This window comes from Solanum lycopersicum, chromosome 9 (genome assembly GCF_036512215.1).
Source record: "Solanum lycopersicum chromosome 9, SLM_r2.1".
Classification (NCBI taxonomy): Eukaryota; Viridiplantae; Streptophyta; class Magnoliopsida; order Solanales; family Solanaceae; genus Solanum; species Solanum lycopersicum.
In genome coordinates this window covers 1079379-1102239 of record NC_090808.1, presented here as the reverse complement: position 1 = coordinate 1102239, position 22861 = coordinate 1079379, and the positions used below count along the sequence as shown (strand labels likewise).

Sequence of the window (22861 nt, the reverse complement as noted above, 5' to 3'; positions counted from 1 at the left end):
TTAGTCCCTTAATGACTGGTAAACATTAATTCTTAATTATGATATTTGATAAAGCACATAAAATCTTCAATTAGTTAAATTTGGCACTTTTAATCACTATTTGTATTTATAAATATATAATTGATTCAATATTTATGCTAGTAATATTAACATATTTTCTATGTGAATTAAATAATTAAATTCCATACCACAAAGATCAAATATAGAATTTATCAATAACTTAGGGATGTATGTGTTATTATCCCTAAAATATAAATTAATTATAAATACTAAAACCATTTTTCATTGGCCAAATGATGACTTCTCATGAAAAATATTAAAAAAAATAAGAAGGCGATACTTCTTAGGAACTAAGGATCTAATTCTAGAATCCCTCTTCTTTAGAAATTAAAAAACATTGATTTCTTTTTTCGAAAATACAGAATTGGTGTGATAGGTGATATTTTCTATAGAAAATTATAAATTGATTTTTTCTGTCAACGTCTTCGTAGGTGAACTTATCATATTGTATTTACCTCATACATTTTATATCTCTTTTGTGATTTATAAATATTAAAAGGTTTACCAGTACGCATCCAAAAGAGTGTTAGGGAGCAAATTTCTTTCTTTTTAATGGAAAAAGGCTTTATTAAAATTAAATTTCCAAGAATACCCTTTTCAACAACCCAAATTTACAACAATAATGAAGGTAATTATGTAATTTTAAGAAAAGAGTAAGGGTATAAATGGAATTAAATTCATTGGAAAGGCCATAACTTATTTATCTTCCATTTGCATATTTAAGGAATGTATTTAATTTTTTTTTTTGGGGCAAGTTGGAAGGTATTTATTGACTTTGGTTGTGTGTTTGTTATCCAAAAATTCATTCAATTCTTCATATTATTATCAGTTCAAATTTCAAAGCTATCCTCTTTGTTCTTCTAGAATTTTTTTTTGCTATATTTTGAGTGATTTTGATAATTTTGTTTTTGTACAAAATATTAGAAAAATCAACAGAAATCACCTACTTCCCAGAGAGAGAAAAAAGAAAGATACCCTCATAGTCTTCTTGTTTTTGCATATATAAAATGGAGTAAATTTTTGATATTATTTTCTAATTTTCTTCTATTCGTCAACCCTTTTCAGCTGTGAGATTAATTTCATTTTGATCCATCCATTCTTGGAGCTTCAAGATTTTATTTTTCTCTTCAATCTGTAAGTATGTGATCTTATTTTGCTAATTGGGGTTGTGTTTTCAAGATTTATTTTGGTTTTTATGCATTTTATAGATTCAATTCTCATTTGGGGTTTTGTAATTTCAAGAATCTTGATGTAAAGTTTTGTTCTTTAGGGGTTTTGGATTTTTCTTGTATTGTATTGGAATTTGTCATTTCTGATACTATGCATGGTGTTAAATTTGTTTTTTTATTTTTTTAATCTGTTGCATGCAGGTTTTGTTGTATTCTGTTTTCCACTGCTCAATTAAGATCTTTCTGAAGCTGATTGATTGTAAGGTGTTGATTATTGTGTAATTTTGGGGATATTAAGTTTCTTGGTAGTTGAACAGATGAATGTTGTAGGTAAAGTTAGTAGCTTTATAACACAAGGTGTATATTCAGTTGCTACCCCATTTCACCCTTTTGGTGGAGCAGTTGACATAATTGTTGTGAAGCAACATGATGGGGCTTTTAGGAGTACCCCTTGGTATGTTCGATTCGGTAAGTTTCAAGGTGTTCTTAAGGGGGCAGAAAAGGTAGTTAGAATAGAAGTTAATGGCAAAGAAGCTGATTTTCACATGTATCTTGATAATTCTGGTGAAGCTTATTTTATCAAAGAGGCTACTAGTGATAATGAGAATGAAGAAAATGGTTGCTTGAAGAAGCCCGATAATTTGAAAAGTGAAGGGGATTCTAGTAATCTTGGTAATGGTAACCATAACGAAAGTAGAAAAGATGATGTGCTATCTAAAAGTGAGGAGGATGAGTATAATGCTGCTGATTTACCATTACGAGATGAACGTGTTACTTTAGGTATGGATCGATTGAATAGAGTAGATTCTGATGCTGACCGAAGATTCTATGAGTTTCAGGATGACCAATCTTCTTTGGATGATTCGGTTGATTTATCAGAATATGGTTCCAGTAGGTATGATAATTTGGATGTGGAGCATGTTTTAGAATCACAGGACTCCAGTTCAGAAGTTGTTCTAGTGAGCGTTGATGGCCATATATTGACAGCGCCTATCTCATCATCTGAAAGGAATTCAGAAGATGTCGAGTTAGACACACCTCAGTTTCATCTGGGACCTGGTCAGGGGACTGATTTTTGTGATGATAGCTCAGAATTTAATTCGGGTGATAGTACATGGGCTGATGATTATTTCAGCAATCTGAACTCATCCAAAGTTGCATCAGGGGACACTTGCGACGTGAAAAATGAGAGCACTACAGTTGAGCACCAGTTAGAAGTTTCTGAAGTAGATGGGAAACATCTTGATCGAACTCCGGAAGATGACCTGAAGAACCGGGAAGAAGATCTTTCCATGAAGAGTACTGTGGAGAGCACATCATGCAGCATTAAGAGGGATGATGTTTTCAAGAGCTGTCTAGAGCTATCTGCATTAGCCATGCAGGCTGAAGATGAGGTTAATCAGTCAGATACGGTTTCTCAGTCGGATATTCAGGGAGTTGTTGAAGATGTAAAGGAGACGTCTCATAGGAGTCCTTCTGCAATCAGTGCCGAAGATATACATCCTGAGAAATTGGGAAATGAAAATGGCACTCATGATTCTGACAGTGTAACCCTTCAGAAAAGTGACTTGGACGTAGAGCATAATGCTTCAGATAGTGCAAGAGACCATCCTTTTATGAATGATGAACAGTCAAAGGAACATGCTGATTTAACAGTAGCAGCAGAGCAGGCACAAAGTGAACTGCAAGGATTCGATGAAAGCACCGAACGTGATAATGTGGAGCAGCAGACTGCAGCTTTGCTTAAAGGTACATAAACTGATTCAAGCACAAGAAAGAGTGCCTCCTGTATTTTTTTTAATTAAAAAAATTATAGTGTTTCATCTAGCTGGTCAATTTAATTAATTCTTCTTCTCACTATGTTCACATATTTTGTTAGTGATATCTGCAGGAGTAGAGATATCTCTTTGTAGGCACTTGCTTCATGCTGGGATGGGTTCCGCTGCTGCTAGAGAAGCCTTTGAGGCAAATCGCGTTTCTGAGGAGGTATTCAGAAACTCCGCAAAATCCATGATAAACAATCCAAATTTAGCTGTCCGAATTCAAGGAAATTATTTACAATGGGACAAAGCTGCACCTATCGTTCTCGGGATGGCTGCGTACAATATGGAATTACCTGTTGACTCCACTGACGTCATACCCGTGGAGCAGGACAAGAACCTAAAAACAGGAGAGGATGATAGTGGGTTGCCTTCAACTCCTGGTCGACGATGGAGGCTTTGGCCAATGCCATTTAGAAGAGTTAAGACAATCGAACACACTACCAGTAATCTATCAAATGAAGAGGTGTTTGTTGATTCTGAATCAATCTCACCGAACCAGCCTACAGAACAAACAGCATCACCACAAGGAGGAAAGGAATCTCCTCGCAAGCAACTTGTGAGAACAAATGTCCCTTCTACTGGTCAAATTGAATCTTTAAAACTGAAAGAGGGTCAGAATTTGGTGACTTTCATTTTTTCCACTCGAGTCCTGGGAGACCAAAAGGTTTGTTGTGTTACTTGTGGCAAATTCATTAACTTCAGAAAAATGTAGTCTTTTTATTGTTTTGGTCTTAAAACAGGTTGAAGCCCATATATATTTGTGGAAGTGGAATACTCGGATTGTAATTTCTGATGTTGATGGGACTATTACCAAGTAAGCCTTTTTGATCATTATACCTCAAGCTGCAAAAAATTGTTAGCCTTTACATACTATCTAAGAGGTTGTCTCTTACCTGATGAGTCGCTTGCAAGATGAGTGGTGAAGCCAAGATTTCATTGAGGGGTTCAAAATATGACAAGTAAACACATGAAGAATCAAAGGAGGGTTCAAGATCTATTATATATTCATAAATTTCGTTTTTATAATTTTAAGCATGTATAAACACCGTATTTTTCCGCCGAACGTGACCTAACTGCTTCCGCCCCTGTGCAAGAACCTCTATCATGCTAGAAACTTAATAAATTAAAGCCAGTCCACTCTTCAGATTTTATAGGATAACTAGTTTCACATGTCCAAAATTCTCACCTTTAAGCTGATGTGAGAAACCAATATCTTTTTGTGAAGTTTTCTACTTTTTGATATACTTCTTGTATACCTGCGTGTTTCTCCCTTCATTTAATAAATTTTAATACACAATGAAAAAAACTGATTTGAGAGCATAAAACGATATTAAATAGAACTGTTTGTTGGAACATTTTCTCATTCTGGTATAGTCTTACACTACTATGTACCTAGTAGACCTGAATGAGGACATGCTCTCTAACGTAACTTAACAAGTGCATATTTTATGTCTAGGTCTGATGTTCTTGGTCAGTTCATGCCGTTGGTTGGAAAGGATTGGACCCACTCCGGAATCGCTAGACTTTTCTGTGCAATCAAGGTATTCCTTTCTCTGTCCTATATTTGGACTTCTCTTCGTCTTTAAGTCATCATATCAACTAAGCTTCGAACCATTCTTATATTTGACAACTAATACCTTAACCATGGAAAACACTTTCCTAGACAAGTAGTGTGGCAACAAGTAGCATCAAGTACCACCAAGTGTATTCATTATTGTCATAACATAGTAATCCTGCATCTTTTTCTATTAATACATTTCTATTATTCATGTGGCAAGTCAACTGTTGTATTGCCTTTGTGATATATGATTCTGCATGAATGTAGATATCAACATATTTTGGGAATTCATGTCCTTGAACATGTTTGCTGACTTATTGTGGCTATAGATTATTTTATGCTGTTTTTCAGATAACTTGTGGCAAAGTGATTACCCTAGCATTTGATCTTTACCATACCTATGCTTAGTGATCAAAATATTTCATGAATTGGATTTGTTGATCATCTAAGCTAGTATTCGGAAAGTAAATTTATCCTGAATTGTTAGTTTAGTTAGGGTTACCTATGGAAAGATTGTCATTCATTGTTATGTGGAAAGGGTTTGGAGTGGGAATGTGGCAATTCAGGATTTGATGAGTCAGCTTGAGGTAGGGGTAAGGTGTGTGTACATTCTACCCTCCCAGACCCAACTTGTGGATTACACTGGGTATGCTGGTGTATGCTTCAGCACGAGAAAAATGTTGCAGGGTGGCTATGCCCATGACACTTAATGGGATTGATAAACACGTCAGCCAGAGATGAGCAGGAAACCTATTTAACGTATGTAGAGAGGAAGGTAAAACATTGATGGTATCATATAGAGTTTATCCATATAAAAAAATGGGGAAGAACTAAGGTTTTAGTAAGCAAGCATGGAAGAATTATAAGATAATTAGATAGAAGGTCCTGTGTTCAAGTTACCACAACTTTAGATGAAGTATGGCAGGCTAATCCACAGACTCACCCGTACAGGATGACAAGACCCTTATATAAGATATTTGCTTAGGTGAGATCTGCAATGTTACATACCTCACGGCACAGTATTTGATTCAACATATTGGACACTGTACAGTGTGCAGAAGTTGGGTCAAAGAGTAATATATATATAGTATGAACTCTTGTATCTCCTTTCCCTCTTTATTCTTCGTTTGTTGCTGGGTGAGAAGAGGGGGGAGTAAGAGCCATAAGAAATTATGGAACATGATACCCTCTTGTATATGGTGGACTATTTGGAGAGAAAGAAACCAGAGGTGTATGGAAGATACTGCGGAATCAGTACAAAAGATCAAATGGCGTTGTATGAAGACCTTCTGTTTTTTGGTGTAATGAGGAGGTTATAGAGGATGCTGGACAGATTTTAAACTTTTTCTCTTCTTTACAAGTTTAGTAGCAATTTCTTGAGTTTTTTTTTTTTGGTCACTGATGTAAATCTTTTTGATGGTTGCCAGCATATCCTCATTGCTGAGGAATATAACTTTACTTTATCAACAAAGAAAATTCTTCATTTGTTAATTTTTTGTAGATATGAAGTAGTATGATCGACTGACACGAAGCTGGTTTAATGTTTATGATCTCTCACTTCCATATTCATTGATGTTGAACTATTTTTCTCCATTATTTTATTGATGGATGAGCTTTCTCTTGATTGCAGGAAAACGGATATCAGCTACTCTTTCTCAGTGCACGAGCAATTGTTCAAGCTTATCTGACCAAAAGTTTTCTGTTCAATCTCAAACAGGTAATCATAATTCAGTTTACATGAAATACCGATGACACTAGTTTTTAGTTTCCTAAAAGATGCAGAATATTTATTTGAATCTCAAGGGAGCATGTTAGTTGGATTTTCTGTTACATGTAGGACCATTTCTCGATTCATATGTTTCTGAAGGGACTGTCATATGTACGGCTGTAAATTGTTTGGTTTAAACCACGAGAAATGACCAAGCCAAAAATCTTGGTCTGTTTGGTACTGCTTTCTTGTGTTTTTTTAAATAAAAATTATGTTTGGTTTCTGTTTGTTTTGATTCTCTCTGCAGGGGTTTCTGTTTTCCAACGCGGTTTCCTTTTTCTTTCCTTTTTAATTTAGAAAAAGAGAACACTGAAATTAGGGGTATGCATAGTTTATCCAGGTATCAGTTTCCTTCACTTCCCCCCTCACTCCATCTCTGTCTCTCACTTCTTCTCCACACTTCAAGGCGAGACTAGAACATGATCAAATGAACACCCTAGAAATGTAGGTGAAACATTGATAATCTAAGATCTAAAAACCGATGTTATTGCGAATCATATACAAAATCTTTTCTTTTTCCAGTCTTAGCAAACATACTACCTCAGAAGGGCTTCAAGAAGCTTTTTCCAAATTTGGTGAGGTGGTACACGCCATAGGCTGTTTATCCCTGGCTATGCATGAAACTTCGAAACAGTGATTTTTTTCATTGAATTGATAGTTGCCATATCAGTCGGCATCTATCAACTAATCATCTATCTCAAATTATATGTTGACCGTTAACTACTCCAAACTTCCTCCTTATCAGGCAGGCTTGGGACCTGCTATATGTAGCTTGAGTTTTAAGGTTGCTATGTCTATTAAAAAGAAAAATAGAAGAGACAACATCAGCACATCTCCCTTAGCTGTTTTTGTGAATCACAACAGCTCATTTTTGTGTATTTCTTTAGTCTTGAGAAATTGAGCAACTTGAAGGTGCAACCAAAAATCTAGAGAACTATCAAAAATAACAGCCTTGTTGTCAACTTGCCTTCCTCACTATTTAAATCTAGTTTTTATTCTTATTTAAGAAGTTCCCAGATTTGAAGTTCTGGCTTTATTTCCTGCGTGGGTGTAGCATACTGCTCCAATAAACTCATCAAAGAAAGAGAGGCTCTAATAGAACTGTTGATTGATTTGTCAATCTACTAACAGAAAATCAAATAATATGACAGAATTTGCTCAAAACTCACCAACTGATTGACTACTGCCATATTTACATGTTTTGAGTACTTGTGGTGGTGGAACTGAGATTTAGCCTTTACTAGCCTTTCTTTTCATTTTTTCTCTCCATGTTTTCCTGTTCTCAGACCTTACAATTGTTTTTTCTTTCTTTTGTGGGGAAAGGAGTTTCTGAGGATGCATTTTATCTAACACTACTGTGGCTCAACTGTATAGACCATCTTAGCAAATCTTGGATCTGGCCTCTGTTTGCTTGTCCTTTCTTGTAGATTTCTGATTGTGCAACAAATTTCACTAACCTGAAATGTGTAAACGATCTGTAGGATGGGAAATCATTACCACCTGGACCTGTTGTTATTTCACCTGATGGTTTATTTCCCTCATTGTACAGAGAAGGTTAGTACAAATTTGCTAAAAGTCCTTTTTTGGCTTTAGTCTTTGTCAAAGTGCATTATGTACGCATATGCCAATTTCACATGTTTCTTGGTGTTTAGTTTCACGAGAGTTACCCGAAATCTTCAGCTCTTTTGCTGATATGATAAAGAAGGAATTGCCTATATTTGATCTCTAACAAGATTTACCTTTTCTCTTCTATGTCATGGCAGTTATAAGAAGAGCTCCTCATGAATTCAAGATTGCATGCTTAGAGGTTTGTATTCAAAATAGTGATGGTTCTTTCAGGTGTCTTTTAGTATGCATGAATGTATGAAGCGGATATTACCAAGTAGAGTATGAAGTGGATATTACCAAGTAGAGATTTTACATCTTATCTGCCTAATCCTGATAGTTCTAAAAAAAATTAATACATATACCTAATCCAGATCTTATGCTGCATACCAAATGACGCCCTCTTGGATTCGATCCTTTTGTATCTCTCCAGTGGTTTGCCACCTTCTAATGTATTCTTCTACATTTCAGGACATAAAAGCACTTTTTCCACCAGACTATAACCCTTTTTATGCGGGATTCGGGAATAGGGACACTGATGAGCTCAGTTACAGGAAAATTGGAATTCCAAAAGGCAAAATTTTTATAATAAACCCAAAGGTTTGAACTCTTTCCTTTGCTTTATTGTTGAAAAACTTTATGTACAGTTTGTCAAGTTTTACACTCTTGTCTAACATGTTGAAATTGGACTTACAGGGGGAGGTAGCTATTAACCACCAAATCGACGTGAAATCCTATACTTCATTACACACTCTAGTTAATGACATGTTCCCTCCTACATCCATGGTTGAGCAGGTTAGTGCTCGATGACTCTCGTTTTTAATATCTCATCTTTGTTTGTTCTAAAGTAAGTTATTAGCATAGACAATCTCATTTAGAGACTCGAAAGCATCTGGTTAGACATGCATAGTCATTCTTTTCTGTTTGCACGCGTTATGCAAAGAACCAACTTTTCATTCACTGGTTATCTTTGAGCTTCGACTCTTCTATACAGTCTTTCAACGGGGGCCATCTCCATGACATTGTTCTGGATTTTCATTGTAAATGCAGGAAGATTATAACTTATGGAACTACTGGAAAATGCCCCTGGCAGACGTCGATAACTTGTAGAGATTTCTTCCCCTCATACCGATGGATCCACCTTTTTTGTTGATCTGAGAAGTCGAAAAGCTTAGCCGGTATATGTATAACCAACTACCTGCAGTTTCTTTTGTAGGAGAGCTGCCATTCTTCTTTGTTTCTATTATTAAGGTGTATAAAATTCAGCTATGTAGGTTCTCATTACATTGTACTCAAAAAGGCATAAAGTTCTTGCTCATGAATAAAATTTTACTTTCTATTTCTCTTGAAAGTTCATTTGCTGGTCTTCTCAAAAGTTCTAAAGTGTATTCTTTTCTAATTACTCATAGTTCATGCTCCTCTAGTTCGTTTGTAATTGAAAAATAGTCATTATCGCAGAGTTTTAGTAGCTTAAAATGCATGTAGGGAGCAGTTATGTCATACATGCGAAAAGATCAATATTGATGCGTTCATTTATTATCTCAATCTATTTCAGTTCAGCTCGATTTATATATATTAAAAATTGAATAGCTATGTACCTCGATTTCGACTCATGTTTTTTTTTGCAAATAGCCACTATAATAAACTTGATTGTGTTTTATAACTATAATTTGCATATTTGCAGGCTACAACTACAGTATTAGCATGTACATTTTAAAATTCAGTATTTTTTTTGAATTTACGAATTCATACAATTACAAAAATCAAAAATATAAATAAAAGTTACACAAATTATATTGTTTTAGTTTTGAATTATACAAATAAAATTTTCAAATGTGATATTTTTCATATAGGCATAATAAAGAGATCTCTATATTAGTTTTTTTCTAAAAAAATGAATAAAATAATTAAAACTTAGCAAATTTTTGTTTGTATTTTGACTAGTTAGATGTCTTGTTCCTAATTCGCATAAATATAACTCAATTTGCTTTTTATTATTTTTTCATATTATGTTATATTTTAGTATATGTTAATATCTCAATATATACTGTCTCTAAATTCGAACTTTATATACTTGTCTATTGTTCATTATATTTCTTACATGTTTTTTTTCGATCGAGCTCGGAGTTGTTTAGTATAAAAAAAAAAAAAAGGAAAAAGAAAGGAATAGAGAAGGCGCGAAAAGAAAGGCAAGAGACTCGAACTAATACCGAACTTCTTCCTTTCTTCAACGAATTTCCAGTTCCAAATGTCTCATTCCATTTCTTCTTCAACGAACATTCACCGGAGAACCTGACCGGAAACTGAATTACTTGATCGGCGATGTCATGGCTCAGATCGGCGGTGAGCAAAGCTGTAGAAGTTGGCGGTGCCGGCAACAGGAATATCTCTCGTAACCTCCGTTACTATGCCGATTCCGTCGTTCAACAAGCTAGTAATGCCGTTTCCGGCGGTGCAAAGTTATTCCTTGATCGCTCTGTATGAATAAACTCTTCTGTCCGTCTCTCATTATAGTTGATTGATTAAATTAGTAATGTGTGATTTTCTTCTGGTGATTTAGGGATCTCGGAGTTTTCAGAATTTTAAGCAAGCGGTGAAAACATTAGAAGAACTTTCTGTTTCATGTAGAGGTAAAGAGAGAGTTCAGTTACTAAGAAGATGGTTAGTTGCTTTGAAAGAGATTGAGAGACTATCACTGCCTCTGCCTGTTAGTGAACATGTATCTTCCCCAAAGAGTATTGATTCTATTTATACCACCGATGATGACAGGAATTCTCCTCGTGAGCCAATTTTGGTGAGTAAGTCATTGAACTGTCCATCTTCTGAAGTTTCCAGCTTTATGAAGGATGTTAGTAATATTTCATTATGAGGTCAATATTTACATGATTTCAGTTTTAGTTTAGATGCCTTATTTGTGTTAGCTTTGGGTATTCATACTGTAATCTGTCATAGTGGCTAATTTTTCGAGAACTAGGTTGATTCATGTGAAACAGAATACAACAACTCAAAACTTAGCTCTCAATCATCTAAACGACGAGATATATTCTCCATCGTGTACTAGTTGGGGCGTTGAGTATCCTCAATGACAAGATATAATTTTTTTGTTCTCCAATCATAAACTATATTTTTCTCATATATCAACTTCCTTGAGTATTTTGATTCATACCTTTGATAATTTGCTCATGTATTCGCTTACTTTACAACGGACAGGTTTTATATTATGATCCTGATCTTGGTGGAGAACCATTGAATTTTAGAGATGTGTTTCTTAGCAGTCAAGCTCTTGAAGGCATGATACTTTCAATGGTAAGATAAAAAAACAACTCAGCTAGCTGGTGTTGCATACATGTTTGATGACTTGACAGTTACTCCTCTACATGGTATAATTTAACCCAATGCTTCTTAACTTTTTTATACATCAGAATCCATCATTTTGATGTGGGTGCTAGGTCTGGACCATTACCAGTGTATGATCAACCAAAAAGTATATATATAAGGGAGGGGGATTCGGGGCAGAACCTCCAAACAAAAAGTTTGAAAGTCAGCCACTTCTAATAATGGTGCTTATAATTGTGGTTTGTCATACAGTTGCCATGCTTAAAAGAGACCTCTTTTTTACATGATCTAATGCTAGTCTATGTAGGCCTCCTAAAGATTCTTACTGTACAATATCTATACGTCATGACCTAAGTACAAAAGTATTTGACTTGCCTGATTTTGAAATTAGGCATTATTCTGCTGTCTATCATCATCTTTGCCTTTGCCATTCTAGGGAGATCTGATTGGCCAATGCATCCACAACACCAGTTGCTTCTCTAAATCAATGTTGGATTAACACTTTATTAAACCTCTTTAACATGTTTCTCAAAGCATCAACAATAGCAGTCAGGTTCCATGGAGGATTTTATTTAGCAGCGATCCGGTTAACCACCAACAAGGAGTCAAGTTCAATCATTAACTCTAAATCCTGGTATCGATGAATTCTGGAGCCCAATTTTTAAAGCCTTGCCTCAGCAATGTTATTATTACGTTGCAAAACAAACATTCCATTTTTTATGTGGAATTTTACTTATTATCCTTTTGAACTGCCAAACGAACCCTTCGATTCAGGGCTTCTCTCAAGTTTACCTAGCTACCTCCACCCAACTGGTTTTCTGCGTCTTTTTAAGGTTGAAGATATACCTCTGGTAAGTGGTGCTGCAAATTCCGATTTTGTGCCTTATGTGTTGGAACCTCTCATTCTTCATGTGAAACCTGAGAACAAGAATTCATCATCATGAGTAACCCTTTTGTCCGTTTTGTACATAAAAGTGAACAGAGAATAGTCGACCTTTTGTGCTCCTGAAGAAGAGCTGTGTTTCTATTAGCATATCCATAGATAATGCGCGGTTATAGAAAACTTTTCCTCTCATTTCTACTGCCAAATGTGGGTTTATAGATTTGTGTTATTCATCATCTTCTATTGAAGCCATATCACTATTTCCAAAAAGCCCCTCAGAGTTTCCGGAAATAGTCAAGAATATTTGTCTATGACATTCATCAAGAAGAAATCGGAAAAGTGGCCCTCACTTGGGTGCATATGGCATTTTAATTTTCATGGATTAAACACGATGTCAATTGTAGTGATTGCTTTATCATCTGGAAACTCTTTTGCATCATCTTTCAGTAATATATGCTTCTGTTGATAGGGATTAACTGGTCTTAACTTTTTTGTTTGAAACAGATTCTTGAAGCACCTGATACAGAAGAGGTCTCTTTACTTATGGAGATATTTGGGTGATTCTCCAATATTGATCCTAAATTTTTATTTCAGCTTATACCTTGGATGGACTTGGACAAATCAGTTATATGAATGGTTGAGTCACTTCAGAAATGTGTGCTGAACTCAACGGAATTTTAAACAGAACTCATACCAGGTTTATTTGGTTTCTGATCTATTTATTCACTCTTTAGGCTATCTCTTACGGGCGGGAAAGAAGTTCGTGAGGCAACCATGAGCAGCATTAAAGTTTTGGCAAAAGTTTTCTCAAGCTATAAAGAAGAAGTGCTGGTAAGGAAACAAACTCCTTATGCATATCTGGTAGTGATGTTGCTCTAAGATCTAAAGAGTTATGCTTAGTATGTTATTAAACAAAACTGTTAGTCCATCAATATTCCATAATTCATCCCAGGCAAAGAAGGAAGAACTGCTTCTCCATGCACAAGGTGCAATTGCTGGATTGAAAATAAATGCAGATATTATGAGGTATGAAGATCTTTTATCCTTTTATCATGTTAGAACTCTCTCAATGTTTATATGCAAGTTCATTGACAAGAAAGGCTCATACTCTATTTCTTCTGGTGTATATTTATGTCAGTCTGTATCTTCCACCTCAATTTAGTGTCACCATAGACTAATTCTTGTAAGCTATTGCGATCGTTGCCATAGTTTTGCTATTCTCGTATTCTCTTTGGTTAAATTCTCTTAACCTATACCAGGAGCTATTGATTTGTGAATTTCTGTTAAAATTGATAATTATTTGAACATTTGAGTTAATATCTTGGAGGAATCTTTCTAGTTTTATTTTGTCCAGCTTTTAGAGGCAAGAATTTCCGCTCCTTTTCTAACTCCTTCCAAATATGGGCATCCTTTCACTATCTTTAGATGTTTCTAGTTAAAGTTTCATGTAAAATTTTTCTGGGTGCACGTCATTATGAGTGAAGAACTTGTCTGTCATTGTGTAGGAGAGTTGCCGGATGAGAAAAGCCTTTTCTGAACTTGGGACTTAAAACATTAAATGAGGCAAGCTCAGGAACCTGACAGGATGTTTAGATATTGCTCCCTGCATCCCAAAGAAGAAGTCCAATTCTCTTGTTGGTCAGATCTAGATAACATGTTGTACTCAACAAAAAGTGACATCAGACCTGAAGACCTAAATTCTGGTCGAAAGACTCTCTACTCATGAGTAGCTGACTGTAACAAGTGCATGCTTTCCATAAAGATTAGTGAAGAAAATAAACTTATCATCTTTAAAACATAAGCTATTTTCTCTATCCAGAGAGAGAATATATTGCCCAAGTTGCAAGAAGAAGCTTGTTACAGTCCGAGACCTTCTGCAGTAGCTCATGCTTCCATTATATTTAGTATTTCAGCAATAGTAGCATTTGATTTTTTCTCTAATGACTCACAACTTAGTATTTATGGTGTACTGTAGCATATTGTTCTTTAGTTGTTTGCTATAAACCTTAGATAATCATGCATTTATTTTTATATGTCTGCATAAACTGCAAAATATAATTTCTTCTCTTTTGTGATCTGCCATCAGAATAGATTCTGAAGTCTCAAACATACATCAAAAACTAGACAAGGTGATATTACAACTGCCTTCAAGCAAACATGAAAAGGAACCGTCTAGTGTTGCAACATCAGAGGCAAGTTGGATTTTATCTCCACTTTTTTGTTTTTTACCTAATTATGCTATCTAACAATGAATTTGCAAAAAAAAAAACGCAATAGTTGAGAAAGCAGAAAATTTTCTTGGGGGTGGGGGAGTAACAGTCTCATTATATTAGCCATAACATACACATGTTCTTTATGAACTTAAACTTGTTCCTTTTGGCTAATATATGGATAGCTTTTTCTAATTATTATACTCCCAAAATATTGAACTTAATATCTTTGTTTGATTTGGATTTGGTTCATTGTAAAATCTGAAGGTTCTAAAGTTCTTGTAGAAAGTAGAGTAGGAAAATATTTACACGTCTTGGCAGTCCGCAGAACAAGAGGGATGACGGAATAGTGTTTTGAAAAATAAAATACTCCTTAACAAAGACAAAAGGACGATTATGAAGAAAATGTTGTTTGACTTCCCATTGATGTGGCACCCGTTAAATAAGATGGTCAGAGAAAAAACATTAAAATGGGAAGAGGTTGCTTGATAACTAAACGCTCTGTAAACAAAAGGTCAATATTGAATCAACTCTGATAGAGGAAAATTATCTCATTTTATGACTATATAGAAACAACTAATGAATAAAATCCTGGAAAGACTTCACACTAAATGTAAAAGGATCTCTTGTTGTGAAAGTTCTCAAATTACTAGGAATTGGCAGTTAAACCATCTGTTTAAGTGGGAAAAAAAGTGAAAAATCAAATGAAGGAATGTCATGTTTTCGAGTTGGTTATCACATCCTTTAACTTTTAGATACTTATGAATCGGGATTCGGGAATGTTGGGGAAAAAAGGGTGTAAAGAGGTTAAAAAAGAAGTACAATTATCTTGGATTATTTTTAACTGACCATTTTAAGGCACTTGAAAGAAAACAAAAGGACCTAAAGTCATTTGAAACTGAATAATATGTAAGAAACATACAGCTGTATCATTAGATGTAGTAAACAAAAGATCAGGTATCTGAAACTTGCCGACATAATACCTTTCCATATATATGCAGGATTTGAAGATAAACCCATATGTTGTTGTAAAAGACTGCAGAGTTGAGAAAAAAAGAGGTCAATTATATGCTGAAATTGTCTTGTGAATGTATTGCAGTGACCCCATATGAGTAATCTTATTAGGCACTTTTAAGTTATATGGTGCAACTGCCGAATTGATGGGAAGGACATCATTAAATAATGAAAATTCCATGTCTTAGCAGTTGAATACAATTTTCTAGTGAAATAATAATTCAATTATTCAATTTTCTTGGAACTGATGCTTTTTCTATGGCAGGCATTGAAAGAAGCACTCTCCCAGCTTCAATTCTTATCCAAGATGGAAGCACTTCTATTACAGAAAAAGGCTTTGCTCGGTAGGGACGTTCCTGAAAGTCAGACCAAAAGGGTATGCTTTCTAAATGATTACATGGGATTTTCCTGAATCTGAATTGCTATATATCCATGAAACTAATATCCCTGGAGGTGATGGTCATAGCCCTAATACCCGGGGCATGATACCTGATTGATATCTACACAATATTTGTCTCCACTTTGAGCGGGAGGTGTCCATGGATATGAGACAGATTGAGTCCTTGAAGAAGCACATTTCCTTTATTAGTACAAGATCTGTTAGAACTAATCAGCTAAACATCAAACCGGTTATGCAATTGCAAGAGTAGGAAAAAGTAGAGGCGTCAATTTCGGAGGGGTCTAAGGGGTGGAATAGAATGGGCATGATGATTGTTCTGATCTTTCCTAATCATTAGGAAATAAAGTAAAAAGTTAAGAAGCTCGGATAGTGAAATTAACCCTATAGAGGGGTCTCTTCTAATATTTTGATCTGTTCTTGCATGTTTGAACTGTGTTATCTCTTTGCTGTATAAATAGGTTTTTAAGCTGAAGGTTTTATCAGAGTCTCTTTCAAGCTCTACTACAAAAACTGAAGCCCGCATTTCAGAGAACAGGTTCAAGCTTCTCTCTGTTGTCATTTCTATTCTCTCTCTTTGTTAAAAGAACTTCTAAATGAGATCTATTTTATAACTACAATCGCTGTAATCTTACAAATCTCCTTCCCTCTCTATTTCTCAATGAGAAAGAACAATTTACTGTGCTTTTCTATTGTAAATACTTCTATTCTGATCTATAACTAGTACTAGTAACTACGCCGTCTTAGGTGGAGGAATAATGAAAAGAAAAAGTGGAAGGAACACTGAATGTCTAATCCTTTGGTATCAAATGTGATACTGAACCTGACAGATTATGAACTCTATTTCGGAAAAATTTTACGAGAGTGATTGCAAAGACCATGGGGAACAGTAGTGCAAATTATAACTAGTACGTTAGAGTGATTGCAAACACTATGGGAAACAGTAGTGCAAATTTTATATGGAACATACTTATGTTTCTCAAAAAGAAATTGTTTCTGTAGTTTCTAGTCAAAGGGTAATCTTACATTTCAGTTTTCGGGTAATGGATCTCATATTTTAACACCATTAACTTAGCATTTTAGGATCTTATACTTCAACACCATAAACTTAATAGCATTTTAGGATCTCATACTTTAACACCATAAACTTAATAGCATTTTATAGAAATATGCTCATACTGTTTTATTAAAGCAAAGCTATTCATTATGGGAAATTTTGGATTTCCTCTTCTTTTTTTTCCTTTTAGTTGAGATATCTGGTTCTCATTTTAAGATGGTCTCCGTTTTCATCAATTTCTTTCCTGCAGAATACAAAAGGAAGGAGCCCTTAAGTTCCGTGTAACAAAAACTAGCGAGATCTCCCAGCTTGAGAAGGTAAGATTTCCTCGATGTGTTCCTGATGAACATTCTATCAACTGTTTATAGTCAGTGAATATATTTGTATGGGAAATAATTTGATGGATGGTTAGATACATTTTCGTTCAAAGTTCTCTTTTCCTAAGCTAGTAATTGTCCACCTTTGAGGTGCTTCAAATTCTCTGCTTCAACAAGTGCTCTCCCGATCTCTTTCTATTATCATCATAGGTTGCTCTATTCTACAACTGGGTCAACTTGCAGGTTTCTTAGAGAAAGACTTAAAAATATTCTAAGTCAATTAACTATACCTGTAAGGTTATAATAATTATGACTGCAGAGAACTTATTACATTTTAAAATGAGGCGAAACAAAGTTATCTTATGCATGGATTTACCAATAAATCGAAAGGAAGTGTTAGTTTATATGAGCTTATAAAGCTCCATGAAATGACATATGTCTTTGTCTTTATCTTGATCTCCTGGCACACAAACATTTGTTTCTTTACTTCTTATTGTTTCCGAATCTGTATGTAACCAAGGAATGGATGCTCGGATGATTTTGTTCGTTCATTTTTGTTTCATTTTGAGTTAGATTTACAATTACTGCAAAGAGCCAGCCAATGTTAACTATTTCCTACATGTTTCATGCCTCAGTAACCTCTAGTTCTTGGGAACGGGATAAAACGTATTTCACTTAGTTATAAGTTTCTTGATCAGAGATTGTACTCGCCTTTTGAAGTATGATTTTTCTTTTCTAGGAACTTATGGATGAAATTAATGCGCTTGAAAATCAGAGAGATGAACTTGAAGCAGCTCTGCAAAAGGTAGGAAATGCTTTCTCTTCTTTACTGAAAGTTTGTGTTTGTATGTTGGTAGTAAAAGATGTTCCATCAATCTTCTATATTACGTGGGTTGAAGAGCTACTTCATCTGCATCTTGATATCATTTGATTGCAGCTTGTCAATTACTTCATAAGCTAGTAATCTCTTAAGTAGTGTGGTGGTCCGATGTTCCCGTTGAAGGACCTAGTCCCTCGTAAAGGGGGAGCAGAGCCTCCTTCGCATCTTGAATCCCTCGGACTCTGCAGTGACTTTCCTAATGGAAGGATCCTTGCCTACTAATTCTTTAGTAAATGTAAAATTATGTACATAGATCCTTGTGGTCTGGCCTCTCCCTGTACCCCCCTGAGCATAGCGGGAGCTTAGTGCACAGGATTGGCCTTTATGTACTTCCACATAACACCGATGCTCAATTTTCTTAAATGAAGCTCCTTCCTAGTTAAAATATTCTGAATGGGCATCACGATCATACGCTTCTTTAGCATGGAGAAAAGGGGCAAGCAAATTGCATGCTAAAGGTAGACAAGTACCAGTGAGAAACTTCTTTTAATGGACACTTGAAACCACCCATATTTGTAAGCTAAACCAGTGAGAACTGTGTATCCTTATTTAGTTTTAGGTTTGGCTAGTGAACATCCCATATTTGGGTTACACATGCTAAATTTTTTTGTTAATAGAATCAATTGTGTTCACTTCAAGTAGTTACCTTTGTCAAAAAGTATCTGTTTGCTTCAAGAGAAGGGACATCTGAAAATAAAAAAATGGAAAAGAAATGAAGTCACTTAGCTTCAATGAAGTCCGAGTAAAATGACTCAGCTTCGATGAAGTTCAAGTTCCCTGAGCATCAAATGCTTTATGGAAATTATTCCTGAAAAACGTGTCACCGGAATTGAGAAATTATAGTAAAATACAAGATTTTTGTTGACTGATTATTTAAGATCTACACATTGCCATACTGCTAGCATTTCTAATCATCATTCTTATCACTGATCATGCTGTGTCTAATGCGTGTAGGTCAAAGTTTCATTGGTTTCTGCAAATGCCCGTCTTTACAATGCTAGGGAAGAAAGAGATCAGTTTGATGAAGCTAATAATCAAATTCTTCAACACTTCAAGGTGAAGGTAAGGCGATGAAGTAGTACCGTCATAGAATTTATCTTATGATGAAGTCAATGCGTAATTATGTAGTCTGCAGAGTGCCGACCATCTAATTATAAGATCTAATAATTCAGGATGATGAGCTGTCTAAATCAATGATCTTATATAGGGCAGAAGCAGATGTTTGTGATGCATTTATTAGTTTTTTAGAAGACTCCTGGACTTTTGAGTCCTCTCACATCAAACAAAAGCAGAAGCAGGTCAAGTATGAAGCTTTCCTCAATCTGCATTTTGTTTCTGTTTTTCTTTTCTTGAAAAAGGTGTTACCGTGTTAATTTTGAGTTTTCTGGCTCGCTAAATTTATAAGTAGCAGAACAATTGAAATTAAAGTAGTTATACTGCTATTTCACATGCATGAAATATATCCTTGAATTGTTAAATTTATTGGATTATGCTTGCTTAATGATATGCTTTTGAAATATCAAGTGATGAATTGGACAAATGTGAAGACTATTTGGTGAATTTGGCAATCCACGTCTTATCGATGTACAAGGTATGACTGATTCGATGTGGGTAGTCTAAGATTAATGCTTCAGATTGTAATCAGATAGTCAAACTGAGAACAGAATGGCTTCTCCTTTGCACTTGACAGGATGAGCTGGGGCCTTCTATTGCAAACCTTAGACAACTTGGAGAGAACTTGAAACGGTATCATAATTCACATTTCTAAAATATCCTTCTAGAGGGAAATCGTGTTTCTAAATTTGAATTGCCAGGCCAGAAATTATCAACAACGAGAAGATCGAAACTGTTGAAGTGAAGAGAAGGTTGGAAGAAGAATACATGGATGCAGAGGCCAAGGTACATCTATAATTCATTTCTCTAACGTACTCTGATCTGTTACTAGTCTTAAGTGCATGATCATTCTCCACTGGAAGAGCATTCATATCGCTTGACACTCTCGTTCAGTCTGCATTTGTTTGTTTCTACATGTAGTACTTATCTCTAACTTATGTATTTTTTTCTGTTATATTATATCTGTCCTCACTATTTCTCATCGGTGGATGTTCTGTCTATCTTTTTTCGTACAATTAATTTGCAGTTAGTCACAGTGTTCAGTGTAGTGGATGGCATAAAAAGACAATTTTATGGGCAAGACGGCACGATCTCTAGGTGATGAAGTGTAATTATTTACTTGTTTTATATGCACTACTAGCTAGTTGCATCCTGTAATGATGACCTCAAGATTAATAATACGACTTAACCAGGAAAGGTGATGAGAAAATGAAAGAGTTACTTGATACTCTTCAAAAGCTAGAAGACGATTTTGAATCCATTAATAGACCAATGCTGGAACTAGAGACCCTAGGGAAGACTGACGCAAAATCAAAAGAGACACTTGAAGGCTCCCCTTCTTCATCTCCTACGCAGCCAACAAACGATGACTCTGCATCCTTTGTGGATGCTCTTCCACGAATCCAGACACCAAGGCCTGACCATACATCCAATCCAGAAACAGTAGTACTAACACCAAGGCGATGGATGAGAGAGAATGTCAGAAGAAGTCTTTCATTAGCTATTAATCAAACAACAGGGACACTGGAGTCCAGTTTCAAGTCACCAAAACATCGGAAAGGGAAGTCTATGGATCCTGCTGCTGAATTGTCTAGGTTGAAACTCGAGCTGGAACTCGAGAATGATAGTAGAATACACCCTTCTGAGGAGATCAACGACTGGTGTGATTGATAAAGAAAGATTACATTTTAAATGAACTTCCCAACCTCAACAGACAGGCTCCAATATGTACCCTCTGGCTACCTTCTTCAGCCAAAAAACCGCGAAAACTGCCTATATCCCTCTTAAATCACTTTACACTTAGTTTTTCATGATATTAGATGAATCTTTTGTACATAAAATACATTGTTTTTGTGACGTTTCGACTTTAATTCAGGTGTACACATGGATTCTCTCTATGTACTGTCCTTTTAGTAAATTGAATGAACTAAAGCTGTTGAAGGAATAGTTCTTCAAGTAAAAACCATATCTTTAATCAGAAATTTCGAGTTCTGACACTTGGAGTGGAAAACCTCTTGGGAGCATTAGTGAGCCTACCCAGTACGAATCTAGATTAGTCCGACTAGTGAAAGAAAAGTTACTTTTGGTCTGATAAGAAAAAACCTATAGAGACTATTTTTGGAGTGCAAAATCTGAAGTAGTGTTAATAGGAAGCCAATAGAGACTGGGAGTTGGGCCAGTTGTGGAACTTTGTCAGTTTGAAGTCATGTGAGGAATCTGATGTGGAATAGTAGCAGTAGCAGAAACAACAGTCATGAAGCGGATTTAGAATTTTGATTTTAACCGCTGAATCCATTATACATCTGAATTTTTAAGTACAACATCGATTATTTGTGAATTATTTACTGGATTCAGATGAACGTGTTACGTATATTGTCAGCAGAGGGATGAAGTAGGGGCATGGTGGTTTCTACTTTGTTCCTGTAAACTACAAGTGTTTGATGAAATCAATCCAAATTATTTGTGCAAATCTCTTGGTATTCACAAATCCTTTTGTTTTGTATCAAACAAACTACAATTTATACCCATTCCATGTTCCCTTCTACCTAATATTTCTGTCTATATAGTGTGAATCAGAGCTTTGGTCAAATGTCTCTCGATCGTTCTTCACTTAAATATTAATTTTAAACTCGCAAAATATATCTAATTCGCACTCTTATCATTAGACGGAAGCTTTAAGATAGATATTGTCTTCTTAATTCGTTCCTTTAATTCATCGTTCACTAGATCATTACAAATGATCCTTTAAAATTTTTGGTAAAATATTCCCAAAAAATTCAAGAAACTTCACTAGGTCCGATTTTTTGACAAAAGAATTTTGGGACCTTTTGTAGTGACCTAGTGAACGATAAACATAGTCTCTACAAGATCCACACAATTGTTATTAGCATTTAGGGATTACAAAATTGAATTTCAAGATTTTTATCAGTTCTTGGTATGTATTAATTCATGATTTTTTCTTAAAAAAAATATGACTGAACGAAATTTTCGATCAATATTTTTTTGGACTATTCGTAATGACCAAATCGACGATACCATATTTTCTTAATTTTTTGTACGTGAGTCCATCAATTTTTGAAAATATGACAGTCCAAGACTTCTATGATTACAAACGTATTAAATTTTCATGTCTCACGTATGACCCCATCTCACAAACAAAGAAGACTAGAGAATTATTTTTTTGTTATAAAATCAAGGACCTCGAGCATTGGAAATTATATGATTTTTATACTCTCCAAGTCTAATAATATATGTCAATTATCGACTTCGTACACTTCTTAAGAAACTATAAATATAAGGTACGTAATTTTACTATACTCTCCTAAAATATAATAAATACAAATATAATAGAAAAATAACTATAATTAATGATAATACTGAATCAAAAATTAAGAATAAAATCATTCATTAATTTCATAAACTGATCATTGAATATCTAAAATAATATAGTGAATAACTATTCTCGAACGAAAGGATACGTTTGATTTCAATATTTCCAAAAATTGGGAAGGCAAGACATTGTACCCTTTGGCAATGAGTAGAGTTAGTAGTGTCAAAAGTTAACATCTCAAAAACAGTTAAATTTTTTATTAAAATATATTATTATTATTTTTTTTAAAAAAAAAAGATGTCTCATCACTGGTTTGACCAAGTCAATTGGACAATGTGAA

The 22861-nt window shown here is 35.0% G+C and overlaps 2 protein-coding genes across 13 annotated transcripts; both read left to right on the top strand.

The window, feature by feature from the left end:
- The first annotated feature begins 539 nt into the window (after nucleotides 1-539).
- LOC101243737 (phosphatidate phosphatase PAH1-like) lies at nucleotides 540-9334 on the top strand. Of its 11 annotated transcripts, none has more exons than XM_069288912.1 (12): nucleotides 540-688; nucleotides 1126-1194; nucleotides 1431-2978; nucleotides 3121-3716; nucleotides 3793-3866; nucleotides 4509-4593; nucleotides 6241-6327; nucleotides 7860-7932; nucleotides 8142-8185; nucleotides 8455-8583; nucleotides 8680-8778; nucleotides 9034-9334. In XM_069288912.1, the coding sequence occupies exons 3-12, from the start codon at nucleotides 1547-1549 to the stop codon at nucleotides 9091-9093; spliced, it is 2679 nt and encodes an 892-aa protein (XP_069145013.1). In that variant the 5' UTR covers nucleotides 540-688; nucleotides 1126-1194; nucleotides 1431-1546; the 3' UTR covers nucleotides 9094-9334. The 11 variants fall into 11 exon arrangements, 10 of the variants coding, with proteins under 10 accessions (XP_069145013.1, XP_069145010.1, XP_069145011.1 ...); XM_069288909.1 differs by having other exon boundaries at nucleotides 541-688; nucleotides 3109-3716; XM_069288910.1 differs by having other exon boundaries at nucleotides 581-688; nucleotides 1126-1198; nucleotides 3109-3716.
- Nucleotides 9335-10055: 721 nt separating this feature from the next.
- On the top strand, nucleotides 10056-21153 carry LOC101249119 (uncharacterized). Of its 2 annotated transcripts, none has more exons than XM_004246879.5 (18): nucleotides 10056-10461; nucleotides 10544-10777; nucleotides 11194-11289; nucleotides 12707-12759; nucleotides 12937-13033; nucleotides 13155-13228; nucleotides 14289-14394; nucleotides 15692-15802; nucleotides 16285-16361; nucleotides 17131-17197; nucleotides 17937-18002; nucleotides 19032-19139; nucleotides 19250-19380; nucleotides 19602-19668; nucleotides 19768-19823; nucleotides 19892-19976; nucleotides 20218-20288; nucleotides 20384-21153. In XM_004246879.5, exons 1-18 carry the CDS (start codon nucleotides 10306-10308, stop codon nucleotides 20859-20861), a joined length of 2133 nt encoding a protein of 710 aa, XP_004246927.2. In that variant the 5' UTR covers nucleotides 10056-10305; the 3' UTR covers nucleotides 20862-21153. The 2 variants fall into 2 exon arrangements, with proteins under 2 accessions (XP_004246927.2, XP_019071021.2); XM_019215476.3 differs by having other exon boundaries at nucleotides 20389-20524.
- Nucleotides 21154-22861: the final 1708 nt, after the last annotated feature.

What these genes read in the sequence shown, in the direction of transcription:
- LOC101243737 (XM_069288909.1), top strand. Translation starts at nt 1,547, where the DNA reads ATGAATGTTGTAGGTAAAGTTAGTAGCTTTATAACACAAGGTGTATAT. An exon ending in TCCCTCATTGTACAGAGAAG is followed by an intron (nt 7,933 to 8,141) that starts GTTAGTACAAAT and finishes ATGTCATGGCAG; the next exon opens with TTATAAGAAGAGCTCCTCAT. An exon ending in CTACATCCATGGTTGAGCAG is followed by an intron (nt 8,779 to 9,033) that starts GTTAGTGCTCGA and finishes TTGTAAATGCAG; the next exon opens with GAAGATTATAACTTATGGAA.
- LOC101249119 (XM_004246879.5), top strand. Translation starts at nt 10,306, where the DNA reads ATGTCATGGCTCAGATCGGCGGTGAGCAAAGCTGTAGAAGTTGGCGGT. An exon ending in AGTTATTCCTTGATCGCTCT is followed by an intron (nt 10,462 to 10,543) that starts GTATGAATAAAC and finishes CTGGTGATTTAG; the next exon opens with GGATCTCGGAGTTTTCAGAA. An exon ending in GCTATAAAGAAGAAGTGCTG is followed by an intron (nt 13,034 to 13,154) that starts GTAAGGAAACAA and finishes AATTCATCCCAG; the next exon opens with GCAAAGAAGGAAGAACTGCT.